The following is a 19,009-nucleotide window of genomic DNA, read 5'->3' as shown; positions in this document are numbered from 1 at the left end:
ATTAAACCACAAACCAGATTGACTTTTACATGTCTAAACATGTATATACATATAAGGACATCACTTTGCCCTTATAACTACATACATCCTATCTGACCTTGGACAGGGGTACGCTTGCGTGGTGACGTAGAACGTACGAGCCGTCCCCAAGCTGGACGACTTTTGGCGTTCTGTTGCCTAGCAACGTCCAGTATCATATACCCCTGCTTCCTGAGTTGATGATACCATGGCGAAGTTCGTACTGGCAGGTAAAGGGGATCTGAGGATACTGCATAATTTAATGGAGAGAGATAAATTCTGATAGTATATTGGATTACTTGTTGAAGTGAACGCATGGTTATGATCTATAATCTAAAAATCCTGTTAATGAGGGCTGCACTTTATAGCAAACCCAACCAATAAAGTGCTGACCTTTTGTTTTGTATATACAAGAGCATTGTTATGGAGACTGTATTTTATTTTGCAGGAAAAGCAAACTGTCCCTATTATGCCAAGGCTGAACTCCTTGCGGATTATCTTCAAAAGAATCTTCCGCACTTCAGAGTGCACAAGATCACCCAACATCCTGATGACTGGGAGGTGTGAGACTACAAATACATCCGTCGCCACGCGTGTGCTTGGAATGTGTTGGGAAAATGCCTTCCTTCCTTTCTTGCTTTTCTTGTGTCTTCCTTCTATTCCTTTGCATTATGTTCCATTTCATTGCCATATCTGTGAACTCTTAGGGTTTTCCCCAGAGTCTCAGGGTTTTTGCCCCAATATGGTGATGGGGCAGAATCTCAGAGTCACACAGTCTAGAGCTGACCCATTCACAACCTACACAGATCTGAAGATACCTGAGCCTCCCAGTTAGTGCTTTTGCTTCCAATATGACATAGTTATTATCGCAAAGTATGATTTTGAATAATGACAAGTCTGGATTTCAAAGGGGACTGGTGTGTGAGCCATTTGATTAACACATTTGGCGAGCCACTACATAAGATTTTCGCTATGGGCTATTAAAGGGTTAATATTCAAAGAGTCTCAGGGCCAGCACTTTTAGACAGTTTCCAGTTATATCTATTACAATCCAATATCACTAGCCACCTTTAAATGTCATAATTAATCTTCATGGCTTAATATATATATAAGTAAGGCTGAAATGGAACATTAAAAGGAATGATTTTCTTGATACTTGCAGAGATATTTGTTCCCCTATAGAGAAAGTTCAAGAAACTGTCCATATGGAAGTGAGATGTAAGGCTTGATTTGCTTAGCAATAAATCTGGATTCAGTATTAGTTGTTTCAAAAGAACATCTCTACTTATTAAGAACCAACAAAAGTCTTTTTTTTTAGCTTTGATTACGTCCTTAAGGGATGGGTCAGAAAAATCTACTATCCACTTCATTAAACCTTAAGTTTGTAGAACTAATGCTGTGTATGTGTGGGCTAGCATTATGGCTACTGATTGTGAGACTAGATGATGTGCGTGGGTTAAATGACTTTTCAAATCTATCATAACAAGTTTCTACTTTCCTGTTTTCTTAGTCATGGCTAACAAAAGTGTGTGGAAAAAACGGATGGAAGTACAAAGGGTCCCCGATAATATGGAGAGAGCTGGTACATCGAGGAGGAAAGGGGTTACTACTTGGAGGGTTCAATGAGTTCCTGGAACATGCTCAGGTATTATTCACACAAAATAAACTATTTCTATGCATTTTATGTGTTGATTCATACTATGCTTTGATCATGGATGATAAAGATTAGCGTTTTCCTTATAATCTTAAAGCAATTCTGATAGATTCCCCAAATATTCAATTTTCTCTGTCATGTTACGTTACTGTCTTGATTTGCTCGAGGAAAAGGGGTCATCAGGACAGGAAATTGATCGAAATGCTAGTTCTACCATCTGTTGCCACCAATCTTAAATGGACAGTCTAATAAATCACTTGCCTGACACAGAAGAGACTCATCCAGGGTCCAACTGTTCTTGCCACTGATTGGCTGCTTGAAGCTGCCAATCAACAGCAGGAAAGTGCTCCCATTGAAATCAATGGCAGCTTTTTCCACACATGCGCACTTGGGTGACCCGCCAAGCCAGGGCTGGAGCTTATTAGAGGTGAATGTATCATATGCAGGGTGATTGTTCGGCCAAACACATAACGACAGTTTTTATTTTATTAGGAGTATTATAATATTACTTCAGCCATGGTGACCGCACACATGACGGCAATTGCAGCAGAGAACTTGGAGACTCACGTTGAAGTACAAAAGGAGCAGGAGGAGATTCAAAACAAATTTAACCCTTTACATGTCTGGATAACAAGGTGTGAACAGAGAGCAGTTGTTGAAATGTGCCGGTGCTTTGCTAGAGTAGGAAAAAGGGGATATTTACTGCAGTTTCTATTTGTGTATTAGGAAGTGAGTATTTTACGGTCAGGTAATAAATATCATTTTCATTTCTATGTGTTGTTAAATCGGGAGTTGGTAGAAAAAAGGCCAAATAGACCTATTTATGAGCTTTCTAGATCCTTGGATTTTCACATCTTATGGAAAAGAACACCTATAGTACTTTATTTTGATTTTTGACTTTCTTTCTAGGGCATCAATGCCAGCATGCTATAGTCTGATCCCTGTTTTGGCCAGTGGTGAAGTGTTTGGGATGAACAAAGAGATTTGGTTACACTTGATGGACACCGATCAGTGCACAGAAACTCTTCAAGCTTTAGTAATGGAAGCAGTAGACTTGGCATTTCCACTTCTCCGGAAGGTCACCATTCACACAATCACTGAAGATGCGTTTCTGCAGGCCAACTATGTCATAGTTCTTGATGATGTCCTTACTAAGGAGGATGAATCCCCTGAAGAATGTGTGAAGATGGTCACCAAAGAGTGTGCTCAGTATGGCTCTCTCATTGATCAGAATGCCAATAAGGATGTCAAAGTGATTGTGGCAGGGAGCAGCTATGTGAACCTCAAGGCTCTAGTGATTGCTAGCCGAGCACCATCCATCGACCAACACAATATAGTAGCATTGCCCACGCAATTGGAATTTGAAGCTAAAGCTCAGATAGCAAAGAAGCTGAATATACATTCAGCAAGTGAGTAACATAAAAACATAGAATTTGGCAGCAAATGAGAATCATTCAGTCCATGTAGACTCCCTGTTTTTTTCTGAACTAATGGACTCAGACCATAATCAGTCCTTGCTCTTGCTTAGATTCAGGATAGCATGCATGTTTACATTGCCTCACTGTATTAGCCTCTACCACTTCTGATAGCATGCTGTTCCACTTATCTACCTCCCTCTCTGTAAAATAAATTCCCTTACATTACATCTAATCCTCTGACCCTCTAGTTTTCGATTACGATCTCTCGTTCTAGCGTTTCTCCTCCTTTGAAATTAACTTCCCTCTTGTGCTCTCAGTATGGGAAAGTCATATGGGAAATTTGCATTGTGGCTTTTAGCCTCCCTACAGCTTAACCAACACATAGTAGCCATACGACAACTGCGACCTGATCTGGCGGATTAGCATCCACACAAATGTATATTTGTTTTGTAGTCGAAGATAATGGTGTGGTAATTACTGATCAAATCAAATGCCTTGTGAAAAATGTTATCATTCTCTTATCTCTTCTTCTGAGTGGTCCTGTGGTTGAGTCTCATTATGATTAATGGTTTCTAAGTTCTTATGTCTTGCATTTCTCATCAGCTGTTAAGGATGTCATTGTCTGGGGCAACATTGGTGGAATTAACCACCTTGATCTTCATGAAGCAAAACTTTACCAATATGATAGCTCCGTGTGGGGACCTCCCAACTTCTCCCGTCCATTGCTCAGTATGATACATGACAGGTACTCAAATTTGTTAGGTGAGCTTTGATGTCTGTTTTAGATTTGCAAAAGGAATATAAGTAGTGCCTTTGCTTGTCATGTATAAAAGTCATGCTGTTTTGTATTCACATACAGTATATGTAACATTATTATGACAGCAATATTTTCATTCATTTGACACCAATGAAATGTTACAGCTATAATGAATTTCAAGCAGGCTTTGTAAATGCTAAGTGTTGCTGTTAATGTCACGTAACAAAACCTGAATTTAGAATCAGGTTCCTCCGTATTCCACTAACAGGTAATTCCATAAAAAAGAAAACCCGGTCTCAGTGAGTTGCAATGATTTCCGTTCCTCTTGCAGGAAATGGCTGAAGGATGATCTCGTTAAAGAATGGAATAAGCGGAGGGAGCACCGTAACGGCATGTCAACTGCTCGATCTATAGCCAAAGTCTTGTCCTGGTGGCAAAATGATTCAAATACACAAGAGATTGTGTCGCTGGGTGTAATAAGTGAAGGTAAATATTGCAACTGATATACTTCTGAAATACTTATTTCCGTAAAGTATGCAGTGTTTTATTTAGCGACACCTCTCCCGGCAGCTGTTACCTATCGTCGGTCAGGCAGCACCTTTGGATCCAGCGCACGTTTGCTCAGGAGCTCTGTGTACATGTTCTGACACCGACACCAGGTTTATTTTAATTGTTTTAATTGATTTCCTGGTTTATTGTCTCCTGAAGAAGCCGACGTACTATCGGCGAAACGCGTAGAGACGAATAAAATTTGTTATTACAATAGCTGTCTACCGGAGTACCCTATGTATCTGGCTTTTGCACATTACTCTCTGAGTTGTGCTACTTCTCTGATGTAAGTGCAATCTTTATTTATACCATCAAGGCTTTAAGATACTGCACCATTGTTGGTTCTCCTTGGTTTTTCAGCTTTTACATTCAAGTACATCCTGAGTCCGTTTCTTTTTGATGAGCTTCATATTTCCAGCCCGTTTGTGAGTGGATCTTACACTTTTTCATATTAGTATTTGGTTTACATATTACACTATTATCATTATTTTTTCCCCCATGTATATGCGCTCCATTGTTTGCGGTTGACTTTTGAATACACACTGAGGAAGAGTGTTTATGGAAGCTGCTTTTAGTGTGGGGAAGTATTGATTTCTTTGAATTTATCATTTCACGTGGAACATTGGTTCTTTCTGTTTGCACTTAATTAATGCCATCATTATACATTGTAGTTGTGAAAGATAAGGGCAAGACTTTTGTTTAATTGAACACCTCACTTACTCTATGTTTGCATCTTACATAGTAACATAGGAATTTAGGTTGAAAAAAGACATAAGTCCATCAAGTTCAACCCTTCTACCTATCAAAAAACCCAAAACTCCAAAAAGCAATCAGATTTCTCCTTGGAGGAAAAAGCTCTAAAATATTGATGTTTATTCTTTTTTTTTTTTTTTTTTTTTTTTTTTTTTATTAAACAAAAATGCAGAGTAATAGATAACAACTTGAGGTCTAATCATCTTAACATCATGATATCCAGAAATATTATACATAAGAAAAAATAAACATTTATCACTTCTGCATTTAAAGAAGACAACAAAAATATAACATCACATAGACGTACAGGACTTACAATTGATTCTATTTGTCTTTACCAGGTTTATTATCAACGGGAAAACAAAACTCAAAAGTGTGTGATTTTTAAGGAGTTATCTAAATAAGTTTCTTTCATTTTCAGGGTCAAATTTACCATCATTCACTGAGTCTATCCACCCTTCCCATAGCTTATATCTTTCAGGATTCCAAAGAAATTGAACTGATATTCCTTTTTCCATATGGCATTGATGTATTAACTGAGTTTTTATTTTAGTCCATAAAATTGGAGCCGAGGATCTCCAATTTCTAGCAATCACTATTTTGGTTGCCGTTAATAAATGAAGAAGGAATATTATATTGTTTTTTCCATTATTTGGCAGATTTAAATGGGGTAACGCTCTTTCGGGCGTTAATTTCCACTGTTTCCCAAATGCCTGGACTAATTTATGTGAAATCTGTTGCCAAAGTTTTCGAATTGGATTACAGTTCCACCAAATATGAAGCATATCTCCCCTTTCTGCACCACAGCGCCAGCAATTTGGGAGATTATTAGGGAACATTTTTACTAAGATAGTAGGAACCAAGTACCACCTATACATAATTTTAAATTGTAACTCGTTTAAATTTAAACAATGTATATTTTTATAAGTGGTATTTAAGGCTTTGTTCCAATCTTCAGGTTTGATTTTAATATCCAAGTCTTTCTCCCATTTTGCTAGTGCTGGAGAAATATAATCTTTTTTACATAGTCTGATCAGATTTAGGGCTTTTGTCAGTAGTTTCTTGCTATCCTCTCCTTCTACTACTTGTTTGAACAAGTTATATACTGTTAAATCCGTATTTTGAGGTAAGGAGTCTAAGAGATAGCTCTTAACCCTTAAATACCTAAAGCATTCCTCTATTGGGAGATTAAATTCTGATTGAAGTTGGTTAAAAGTCTTAGGTGTATCTCCCTGCATTAAATCGCTTATTAATATTATACCCTTTTGTTTCCAACTGGAAAGCTTTAGATTTTCATTCGTATGTTCTATTATAGTTAGTGGGAGGCTAGTTATTATCAGATTCGCAAGTCCAAGTTTAGCTTTAACCCAATGCCAATTTCTTACAAGATGTTGAAGAGCTAGGCTAGTTCCTGATTCGGTGTATTCTATAGCTTTCATAGAGGAGATCCAGAACAAAGACTGTAGTTCTTTATGAGGGTATTTCTTTGGGAATTCTTCTCTATACCAAAATTCCTGTGGCGCTTTATTATTTTGTGTCTGAATAGCATGTGTAAACAAGGCGGCTTGAGCATATTCTCTCACGAGGGGGAGTCCTAAGCCACCATTACTCTTCTTTTTTGCCATTATTTGCCATTTTAACCTAGGTTTTTTAGGTCCCCATATGAATTTGTTAATGTATTGCTGGATTAAATCTAACCAGCTTGTAGGGACCATGTGTGGAATCATCCTAAATATATATATAAATTTTGGCAAGATATATGAGTTAACTACATTTAATCTGCCCCACCATGAAATAAATAATCCTCGCCAGCTTTTAAAAGAGGCATTCATATCTTTAATTAGAGGGAGGAGATTAATCTCCATCCAAGATTTTGGTATTTTGTTAATTTTTATTCCTAAATAGGTAAGAGAGTCTTCAGCCCATTTAAAACCTAATGTTTCGATTTGTTGCTTTTGAGTACTATCAAGGTTATACGCAAGGGCAATCGATTTATCAATATTTAACTTATAATTAGATACATAACTATATTGATCTATCCATTTCATAATGTGTTTAACTGATATTAATGGGTCTTTAACCGTCAGTAAAATGTCATCTGCATATAGTTTTATTTTTTGTGTGCCCTCTTTTCCACATCCCTTAATGTTTTGATCCGCTCTAATATCCCTTGCAAGTGGCTCCAAGGCTAAAACGTAAAGGAGTGGAGATAGAGGGCAGCCCTGACGTGTGCCATTAGTGAAAGGAAACCATAACGATTTAATACCCGGACCCACTACTTTGCCCATAGGTTTATTATACAGGGCCATTATTGCCTGATGAATTCTTCCATGAAATCCAAAGGCTTTGAGTGTTTCGGCCATAAATCTCCAGCTGACCCTGTCGAAGGCTTTCTCCGCATCTAGCGACAGGGTCAGTTGGGGTGTAGTTATTATCGGGTTCTCTTCAAAGATACCCGCTAAAGCTCTCACGTGGCTAACCGCTGACCGTCCCTTGATAAAACCAACTTGATCTGCATGTATTAATTGTGGAAGGACTACGCTCAATCTTTTCGCAAGCACTCCAGCATAAATCTTAGCATCTAGATTGAGAAGTGATATGGGCCTGTAGCTAGTTAGATCTTCTGGGTTCTTGTTTATTTTTAAAATTGGGATTATATTACCTCGAAGGAGTTCTTCTGGGAGAACTCCTTTTTCTATACATTCATTGAAAACTCTTACTAAATAGGGTGAGATTTCCTCTATAAAAGTTTTATAAAAGCTAGCATCAAAGCCATCTGGCCCTGGGGATTTATTTTCTTTTAGCCCTCTTATTTCGTTCTGAATCTCCTCTAGAGCAATGTTATTATTTAAACTAACTAAAGATTCTTTAGAAAGTTTAGGGAAAGATCTGTTTAAAAAATAGTCCTGTAGATCAGACTCTGCTGTATTGTCTGGTAAATTATATAGAGTCCTAAAGGAATTATTAAATACTTGACCTATTTCATCTGGGGCCATATAGGTCTTGCCATTATGAATTATTTTAGAGATATTTTTCTTTTCTCTCTTTTTCTTTAGCTGATTCGTTAATAATTTATCGGCTTTATTTCCTTTATAGTATCTATTAGATTTTAATGCCATTAGGGCTTTATTAGTCTGTTCAACAAGCTTAATGTTTATCTTCATTCTTAAAACCTCAATTTTCTCTGTATTGCTTTTAGATGGAGTTTGTTTATTAATTTTATTTAGCTGAAATAAAGAAATATACAGATCAGAAAGTTTCTCTTGTGCTTTTCTTTTTGTCTCTGCGCCTAGTTTAATGAAATGCCCCCTTATCACTGCTTTATAGGTGCACCAGAGATTTGATGCAGACATTCCTTCCACATCATTTTCTACAAAGAAAAGTTGTGTTAATCTTTTTATATGATTAATATCTGCCAGTTTTTTTATCAAATTGTGATTTAGTCTCCAGTCATTACTTAATTTCTCTCCTCCTTGTTCTATAACCATTGTAATTAAATTGTGATCTGACCATGTAATATCATGTATTTTAGCATTTTTCACTTTAGATACTAGAGTGCAGTCTCCCAAGATTAAGTCTATTCTTGAATATGCAAGGTGCGTCTTTGAGAAACAGGTATAATCTCTCTCTGTTGTGTGAAAAACTCTCCATACATCATAAAGAGAGTGCTTTTTTAATAATGCCTGAAATCGACGTGCTTGGGAGAGAATATTTCGGTCAATAGTTAATCTTTTACATGTCATTTTATCTACCTGAGGATCTAAAACACAATTGAAATCTCCCATCCAAATCAGTGGGCCCTGTTTTATTTCTAACGTTTTTTCCAGAAGTTTTGTTAAATAGGTTACTGAACCATTATTAGGTGCGTATACATTGAGCAAAGTAAAAATCTTATTATTTATTTCGGCAATAATTATAATAAACCGACCATCTAAATCTGTTTCTACATATTTAAATTTTACTTCTAAGTCTTTAGAAAATAATATAGCCACTCCTCTCTTTTTTTGTAGTTTCAATGAGGCTTGTATGCATACTGGGAATCTTTGATTACATAAATTCATTTTATCAATTATTCGCCAGTGAGTCTCTTGTAAGAAACAGACATTTATTTTATCTTTCCATAATCTATGGAATAATAAAGCCCTTTTTTGAGGAGAGTTAAGGCCTTGAGTGTTTATTGTGGCAAATTTAATCAGACCCATTTGAATTTTTATAGGTAATATCCTTTAAATCACACATCAAGTTTAACGTATATAAGAAAGACTTAGAATCAACATATAGATAAACATTAACATACTTAACAAAAAAAACATATACATGCAGGTAGGGTATCACCGGATAACACCGCCTGCTTCCACAATCAATCCCCATACTGTTATTGTGGAATAGTTTTGCCATCATTCAATGGCAATATGAAGCCCAGGGCAGATTCCCAATATGGGAGGAAGAGGGGAAAAAAAAAAAAAAAAAAAAAAAAAAAAAAAAAAAAATTAAATAAATATATTTGTGATACTTGTCTCTCTTCTTTCATTGTGGTTATGTGGTTAAAAATAATTACTATAAAGAGTTAAATAGTGTGTGTGTTTGTATGATTCCTATATGTTGGGATTTATTAATCTAATATAGTGAATAAAGGTGTTTTAAACCTTATAGAGTGAATTAGTATGTGTCGTGTGTCCTAAATAGTGAATCGTTGTTTGTGAGGTTAATATCCCTAAGATATAAACTAATAATGTGTCGTGGTACTGTAGGTAATATCACCTAATAATAACATGCAGAAATGCAAATGCTTAGTGATTACGTCTAAAGAACAATAAAAAAAAAAAAAAAAAAAAAAAAAAAAACAACTAATAATGTGCTGTGTTACCATGGATAGTGTCACCTAATATGTTGGTGTGTGAAAATGTGTAGTAAAGAGCAAAAAAAAAAAAAAAAAAAAAAAAAAAAAAAAAAAAAGGACCCAGCCGCCCCCCCCCCACCTCAGATCTAATTTTAAGTTTTTTGTATATTGTGGTCTTGTAGCCATTTCCTTAAGTTCTCCGGCGTATCAAATGTCCATGTTTTAAACTCATAAGTCAAAATAATTTTCACCGGGAAAGCCCATCTATACCGGATGTTATTTTGTCTCAAAATTTCCGTTGATTGTGCAAATTGCCTTCTTTTCATACGGGTGTAATACGATAGGTCCGGAAAGATCTTTATTTTATTAAATTGTTCTTGCGGTGATACTTCTCTATATGCTCTCAGAATTTTTTCTTTCATATTTAAGTCTCTACAGAGGATAAGGACGTCACGAGGAATCTCTGGAGATAAATTGGCTGCTTTTGCTGTCCTGTGACAACGTTCCCATATGGGAGCATGTTCTTCTTGCTTTATTCCAATACTTGCTAAGTATTCTTTGAGATATTTTTCCAAGTTCTCTTTAAGAGCCGATTCTGAGATCCCCCTTATTCTTAAATTCCGATTTCTTGAGTGATCTTCTATGTCTGCCAGTTTTTGCTCTAGTATTTGAAGTTTCATGTTATTCTGTTTGATATTATCTTGGTGACCTAAGTCCAACATCATTAGGTTTTCAATTTTTTCTTCATTAGATTTTACACGAGTAGCGACTGCTAAAAGATCAATTTTCAAGTCTTGAATCTGTGTATGAATTTCTTGCTTTATTCTTTCAAATTGTGTATCAAGCGCTATTTTCAAGTGTTCTTGAATTTGAGATGTTAGTTCTACTGATGATAGACTTCTGGTGTGTTGTTCCTCTTCCCCCGAGCTAGATCTATTCATCATAAAGTCTGGATCTGATCTCTCCGTTTCGGGTTTAGAAGTTTGGGGAGAAAAAAAAGACAGTCTTTTATCTGGTCTATCCTTCTTTTCATCTCTCTTTTCTCTCTTTGAGGCTTTTTCAGTTACCCTTTTTGTTGCCATTGTTATTTCTTCTTGGAAATTCTCTTGTACTTTAATTCCAGTTGTTTCGGAATAAATTTATTTAATGTTTAATTAGTATGCGATTATTACAAGACTTATTATTGCAAGGAGGACAGCACATTCCTATGATCCTTAGGTGTATATAACACTGTATCTGAGGAATGTGTATATATATATCTATATATTTAGGCAAAATATTTGAAATTCACACACAAAAATGCAAGAAAAAAAAAAAAAAAAAAAAAAATTAACTAATTCTGAAAGTCTGTGTAGGTTTGTATTAGGAGTATCTTCTTGGTATAGCACTACTTTCAAGGAGGTGTATATCAGAATGTATATCAAAGATTTTAATGTGCAGATATATCCATTGGTTATACTCCCATGTAATAGCTATATCCTCAAGCAATCTTGTGAATGGAGCATGTAGATTTATGTTATAAGTATCTTGTTGATGTAACTTTACATTCAAGTTCATAAAATGATTTTGAAGAGGTGTATATCAAAGATTTTAGTATGCACATATATCCGTTGGTTATACTCCCATGTAATAGCTGTATCCTTAAACAGTCTTGTAATTTGAGCATGTAGATTTATGTTATAGGTATCTTATTGATGTAACTTAATATTCAAGTTCGTGAAATAATTTTGAAGAGGTGTATATCAAAGATTTTAGTATATATAAATATCCGTTGATTATACTGCCATATAGTATTGAATAGATAATTTGTTAGAAAAAATTTGAAAACTTATCTGAAGGAATATATCGCCTCAGCAATCAGCAGTCATTTGTCCGGCTATATTCTTAGTTTGGTGCGCGGGTTATCTCTTTGAGGAACCATCGGCGTCTTTCTGTTATAGACTCGAGCTTGTATACTGCGCCGTCACCTCCAGGCGTCAGCGGCTTTCCCTCTTTCTGGGGGCCGCCATCATTCGCAGCAAGCTTTCAAAAAAAAGCCACCCGGGCCTTCAAGACATGTCGGCCTCCAGGATTAAACTCAATGCGGCATATGCCGCAAGCGTGACCTCAACGGAGGTAAAATTTATACTGCCGCCTCTCCGCCTCGCCGCCTCGCCGCCTCACCGCTCGTTCCTCTCGGGTCTCGGTTACTTCGTTTGTGCCGCTTCGGCACTAACATTACCGGCAGGACCGAAGTATACCGCTGAGGTAGGGTTGGGTTTCATGCCCAGGGCTCCACGACGCCGCGCGCGTGCACGTTTCACGTGCTACGTCATCGCTCCTCCCCCCCCAAAATATTGATGTTTATTCTATCATTATTAGCCCTGTGTGTTCTGCTTTTCAAAAAAAAAATATATCCAGACCCTTTCTGAAGGCATCCATGTACTTAAAGTAGTAAAGGGGGAGTGTCTAAACCATAATATAGCACAGCTATAAGAATATAACACAGCTATAAGAAGAAGGTAGCGTCAGTTTATTATTTACACATTGGTGAAAGCCTTTTTTAGCACTGCATTATTTTTCATTCATACGCAATTTCTCACCCTGCTTATGTGTTTGATGGATCCGTCAAACTGAGATGGTTTAATAGGACTTATTAAACAGACGATGTCTCCATTTGACATACTAATTATGAATATAAAAAATAACAAATGCTAACTATTCTGTTATTCATTGGTATTATCGTTAAGTATTTTGCGTAGAAGAATCTATTGGGGAGCAAGTTTCACACTTGTATATTTACAGGCAGTGTCAGGAACTAATGTGGATGGCTATAAACGTGATAACAGTGTCCCCGTGTACTGGAGATTAATTACGCCTTTCCTAAACCAATAACGTCTTAAACTGAACTAACAATGATCTCTTTGAATGATGAAAATTAAGTTAACCTCACAAATGCGCGTTGGCGATTATATAGCTGATCAATACTAACCTATTCTAGTAACTGATGTATATACTATAGTAATTTTATTGCTAAGGCTAACCAGTTTATCAATAAAACCATAGAATATTGCAATAATCATATTGGAAATTACTGATTGAGATTTTGGCTATTGTCAGCTTAACCATAAAAATGGACACTGACACCTAGTTATAATATATATATATATATATATATATATATATAAATATATAAAATCTGTTTAGAATATATTAAATAGAGATTTTATATCTATTTGTTTTTTGGCTTGTTTTTTTCCCTTTAGGGCACTTTGAACTCCCTGTTGGTATTGTATACTCCATGCCGGTACAGTTCCAGCATGGAGAATGGCAGGTGTACAAGCATGTTAACATTACAGAGGAAACAAAAGAAGCTTTATTACAGGCAGCAAACGAGCTCATCAAGGTAATAACCTTTTACTGGAATGTCATAAGGGTATTATAATAATTATGGCAAGATAACAAAATATTTCTCATATCAAGTAATAAAATAAATCTAAAAAATATATACAAATATTTAATATCTTATTTTACTAAATTATAGTAGTATAGATTTTACAGAAATACAGATGGTGGATATCATAACATTTGAACGTTATGGTCTTTACAAGATGCTGGCGTTTATGTCTTTTGCACTATGCAAAAAAAAAGTAATAGAGGCTGCGTCTAATCAGCGTCATCACAATAGAGATACATTGTAGGGTACGACCCCCTATTCAGTTAATTGACCTCTTCATCAAAATGATGACGACGCAAAGCTGGAATATGAGATCAAGCTGCAGTTTTTTTTTTACGCAGGAGAAGTCGATGCGGGTCACGTGATCACTGATTAGTACAAATGCCAAAGTGTTACTAATGGCCGTCTTATGTTAATAGGCAATTTGTGAGTCTTATCCACGTGTCTTTTTCTACTATAATTATGCCCATTATTTTGAAGGCTTTCAAAATGAAATGATCTGGAATGGAGAGTAGGCAGATCATTGCAATACGTTCTTGCATTATTAATTCTTTCTTAGCGATCTTGCATATTGTCCAATTAGAAAGCAATGTTACCAAAGGATTTAATTCATCATTTAAGTGGATGTAAGATTAGAAATCATGATGCTCTAAGGCAGCCTGAGCAGCTTCCGTTTGCTCTATGGTGAGCTGTGCCTAGGGGTTTAATAACCCCAGCATTAGTCCTTAGGAAAGCCCTTGTTAATCTTGGTGCACTAGGTAATGCAGAATGACGCTTCTGAAAGGCCTTCCTTACTTTATCTTACACAAATCTCATGGGAGCAATTTCAATGATCCTCCCAAAGGGTACAACAATGTGTCATGTATATTGGGAACTTTATCTCCTATCCAATTATTTCCTATTAGATTTGTTCTACAAAAGTATTCATTTAAAAAGTTTATTTTGGGTGGTTATTGCCTTATTCCACACATCAATGTTCGTTAAATGTTATTACTGACCTGAGATAATAATGCTTTTCCTATTAATCTTATATGAGTAACCAGCAGAGTCAATTTGTTTGATTAATACTAAAACACAAGTTTACCTTTTCCATCATAGATTCGCCTGCATCATATACCCTTTATTGAAAACCATCCAATATACAGTACTAATGTATAGTTGACTTGCAGTGATTTCTCAACACCACCATACTGCATTATTTTCAACTTATTTTATGATGAATTAGAATACATAATTTCGATATTCAGCCAAAAGTGGTAAAAAAAACAGAATTGGCTCTAGACTTCAAGAAGCTGTGAGGGTGGGGGATAATGAAATGATAATAATGCATAAATATAGTCAGTATATAGCATTTTATGTATATAATACTGAATGGCGGGCACTGCTGTGTGTAAGCACTTTGGAGGGAATTTTTGGGAGAAAAAAGCATCTGCATCTCGATTGACAACTATGATTTAGGTCTCTGTGTGGATACCTGTGTTTAAAATACTGAAGATTAATTAAGATTTACAAATATTAATAAGTGGAATAGGACATTTAGAATAACATTAATGATTCTATGTTTTTGGTTTTTTTTCTGTAAATTTGTCTAAAAATGTCACATCAGGAAAAAGTGATTGCATTTGGAGTACCTGGAGAAGAGCCTAAAGAACATTTGCATACTGGTAAGTAGAACACATTTTTGAAATTATAATATGACGATAACATAGAAAATAGTTTTCTTTCTTAACAAATAATATTTAAGTTCAGAATATATATATATATATATATATATATATATATATGAAATAATAATGTCTTTACTGATGTCAGAAGTCATCAAAACAGACATAGAGTAGGTTCTCCAACATAGACATGAATTTAATAATATCAGTTATCAACACTGGTGAAAAAGGAGGAAATTCATGGGACATGATGTTAGCTCTACTAGTTTTCTCGCATATCTCATTTTTCCCCATGTGGAACCAAATATTTTTAAAACTCTTCCTATTTACCTCTTCCTCCAATTCACTATGTGTTATGGCACACTCTGTGTATGTAAATGGCATATAAATGGCAAGTTCCCAGCCCAATGCCGCCTTTTGCCTAGGCTCTTGGTTTATGACCGTTTTGTTCTCCATTTCAGGGAAAGGTATATCATTTGGCACATTTCTACAAAAGGCAACAAATGGTCCGCAATCTATATGCCCTTCATGTTGCACTCAAGACACATCAACAGAACGTGGAGAGGTTTTATCTACTCAGCCAAGTGCCGATGATCACTTGCCCACAGAAGGAAGTACCAATGATCAACCTGATAGCATGAGCTGAACCTCTTTACTGCTAATATTATTACATTATACATTGTTTGTAGTATCTTTGTACTATTTCTAAATATGATGGTTGATTGCTGGGCTGATTGTAAAAGTGTTAAATTAAATATTAGCAACATTATCAATAAAACTTTTGAATGTCCATTTTCTGTGATTTATTTAATCAGATTTCCTCCCATTCATGTTTAATCGGGGCCAGATTAGTTACTATCTATAGTCATGCAATGCAAGAAAAGGGCACTGGCAGGTCACAAGGCTATGTTACCAGTAGAGCAGAAATTCAGTTTAAGCATATTCTTGACTTTATGCATTTAAACTATGGTGGAATGAATTAAATGACAGATTTGTTTTATTTGTTCAGTGTACAAAACACTCATTTCGTGGTATGTCTTCTTGAAACAGCACCATTAATTTGATGTTAATTTGATGTTTATTGCTGTCACATATGTTATTAAGTTAAGCTTTTTTCCATGTTTATGGCTCTTACATCTGTTATTATGAGCTTGCAGGCACTGGGAGCACATGTTTATGTAGTGCCAGTAGTTTTCCGCCTTACAGCCGATGCTAGCAATCTGTTTAGTAAAAGCCTTCTAGCTGAAGGTAGTGTATTAATCCAGAATTGTGGACAAATATTTGTGGTTTACAGCTTGGCTCCTTAAGGACCATCGAGCATCTGTGTTTAATATGTGCGTTCCCCCAGTGCATAGTCAGGTCGGTATTTACTGGTTTGTTTTCCTGTAACATGCACTGCTCTTGTATACCGTATCGCCAGCATCTCAGGTACCCAAAGCGGCACACCGCAGAGGGGGCTTGGCTAGAAGTGAGGCCAGGTACAGGACCATTGACATACCTTGTCTATCAAGTTACCTCACAAAGTATTTAAGCACAACGCCCGGTAATGACATATGTTAAGGTGCTGTGGGACAGTTAAGTTACCTTTCATATTGTCTTCAAAAAATACACACGCATACGCTGCTCTCATGGATATCTAAGAATTGCAAACACAACACAGGTTTATAAAAAAAATTATTGTGAAATATATGTGTGGCACAATTATTATCACCCCTATGAATTCATATTATAAAAATATATTTGAAGCATTTTCCCATTGATATTTTAAATTTTTAGTACACCTGGATGACTAGGAACAGGAAATTGTTCAACTATGACTTCCTGTTTAACAGGAACATATAAATATTAGGTAACACATAGGCCATATGTCATTCATCACAATGGTTAAGATCAAGGAATATTGCTGTGAAGTGCGGCAAAAGGTTGTTGAGATTCACAAAATGGGAAGTGGCTATAAGAAAATAGGAACATGCTCATTTCTACCACCAGGGCAATAATTAGGAAGTTCCAGTGGAAATGTTATGAATCAACCTGGAAGAGGATGTGTATATATTGTATCAATGCAGTTTGAAGAGGATGGCTTAAGTGGCCAAAAAATCTCCAAGAATCACAGCTGGAAAATAGCAGAAGTTAGTTGCGTCTTGAGGTCAAAAAGTGTCCAAAACTACAATCTGACATCACCTACATCACCACAAGTTGTTTGGAAGGGTTTCAAGAAAAAAAGCCTCATCTCTCATCCAAAAACAAACGCAACCATCTTCAGTTTGCCAGATACTACTGGAACTTCAAATAAACGCCAGAAGTCGGTTTGGGGCACACAGAGAGGTAGCCGTATGGAAAAGTACCTCATGCCCATGGTTAAATATGGTGGTGGCTCTGTAATGTTTTGGGGATGTTTTTCTGCCAGGGGACCTGGAGATTTTCTTAGCATACATCACATCATGGACTCATATCCTAGATATCAACAATATCATGATATCATAAATTAACAAATATTAAATGATTACCTGACTGCCTCTGCCAGAAAGCTTAAAATGGACTGTGATTGGATCTTCCAGCAGGGCAATGATCCAAAACATACATCAAAATCAAAACAAAAATGGTCATCCCAGTCCCCTGACATGAACCCCACAGAAAACCTATGGGTTGACCTAAAAAGGAGAGTCCATCAGCGTCGACCTTGAAACTTGAAGCATCTGGAGAGATTCTGTATGGAGAAATGGTCTCAAATCCCTTGCCATGGATTCTCCAATCTCTTCACACATTATAGGAAAAGACTCAGAAAACTGCTGGCAAAAGGAAGGTAGCACAAAGTATCGACTAATAGGGTGCCAATAATTGTGCCACATATATATTTAATTCTTTTGACAAACCTGTGTTGTGTTTGGAATTGTTTGATATCCAGAGTAGAGGTTTTTTTGTGTATTTTTGTTTTAAAGAAAATATCAAAGGGTTGAACAATAAAGACATTTTTTCACAGCATTTACCAAGAGTGCTAAAATTAGTGGGAGTAATAATCTTGTAAATCCAGAGAACAGGAAGGTAATGCGCTTTTTGTTGGTATGTTATACATGTATGTAGTTTTGTATGTGTGTTTATTTAGTGTAGCTGAACAATCAAACATCAGTTCACAGAACTGTGATGCTAATGTTTACAATAAAGTTGTTTATCATATGATGTGTTATCAGTACATATCAGCGTGTGTTATCAGTACATATCAGCGTGTTATCAGCAGGAACCATGGAACACTGAGTTGTATTATATTGCAGCGATCAGGGTCAATCTGTGGCAGTCCGAGATCACATGAAGCCCGGTTAATGCACAATAAAAAAGAAAATGGGGTATAATTTACTAGTTTGTTTCACTTTTACAAAAACATGGTGCGAGCAAATCATTTATTGTCCAAATTTACCATATAATTTACCATCTACTTTGTAAACACCTTCATTTGACAAAACTACTCAACAATAAGGTATCATTATTAAAATTATCAAATAATAATTACAATTACACCCCTCACATTTTTGTAAATATGTTATTATATCTTTTCATGTGATAACACTGAAGAAATTACACTCTGCTACAGTGTAAAGTGAGTGTACAGCCTGTATAACAGTGTAAATTTACTGTCCCCTCAAAATAACACACAGCCATTTATGTCTAAACCTTGGCAACAAAAGTGAGTACACCCCTAAGTTGAAATGTCTAAATTGGGCCCAAAGTGTCAATATTTTGTGTGGCCACCATTATTTTCCAGCACTGCCTTAACCCTCTTAGGCATGGAGTTCACCAGAGTTTCACAGGTTGCCACTGGAGTCCTCTTCCACTCCTCCATGATGACATCACGGAGCTGGTAGATGTTAGAGACCTTGAGCTCCCCCACCTTCGGTTTGAGGATGCCCCACAGATGGCCAATAGGG

The 19,009-nt window shown here is 36.1% G+C and overlaps 1 protein-coding gene across 1 annotated transcript; it reads left to right on the top strand.

Moving 5' to 3' along the window:
• Positions 1-202: 202 nt before the first annotated feature.
• On the top strand, positions 203-15,881 carry MDH1B (malate dehydrogenase 1B). The gene is made up of 10 exons (XM_053471952.1): positions 203-248; positions 467-579; positions 1,529-1,663; positions 2,165-2,307; positions 2,582-3,081; positions 3,694-3,835; positions 4,179-4,333; positions 13,235-13,374; positions 15,032-15,089; positions 15,551-15,881. Exons 1-10 carry the CDS (start codon positions 227-229, stop codon positions 15,733-15,735), a joined length of 1,593 nt encoding a protein of 530 aa, XP_053327927.1. The 5' UTR covers positions 203-226; the 3' UTR covers positions 15,736-15,881.
• Positions 15,882-19,009: the final 3,128 nt, after the last annotated feature.

The sequence above is a fragment of the Spea bombifrons genome, chromosome 7, assembly GCF_027358695.1.
Source record: "Spea bombifrons isolate aSpeBom1 chromosome 7, aSpeBom1.2.pri, whole genome shotgun sequence".
NCBI lineage: Eukaryota > Metazoa > Chordata > Amphibia > Anura > Pelobatidae > Spea > Spea bombifrons.
This window is presented reverse-complemented; position numbering and strand designations above follow the sequence as displayed.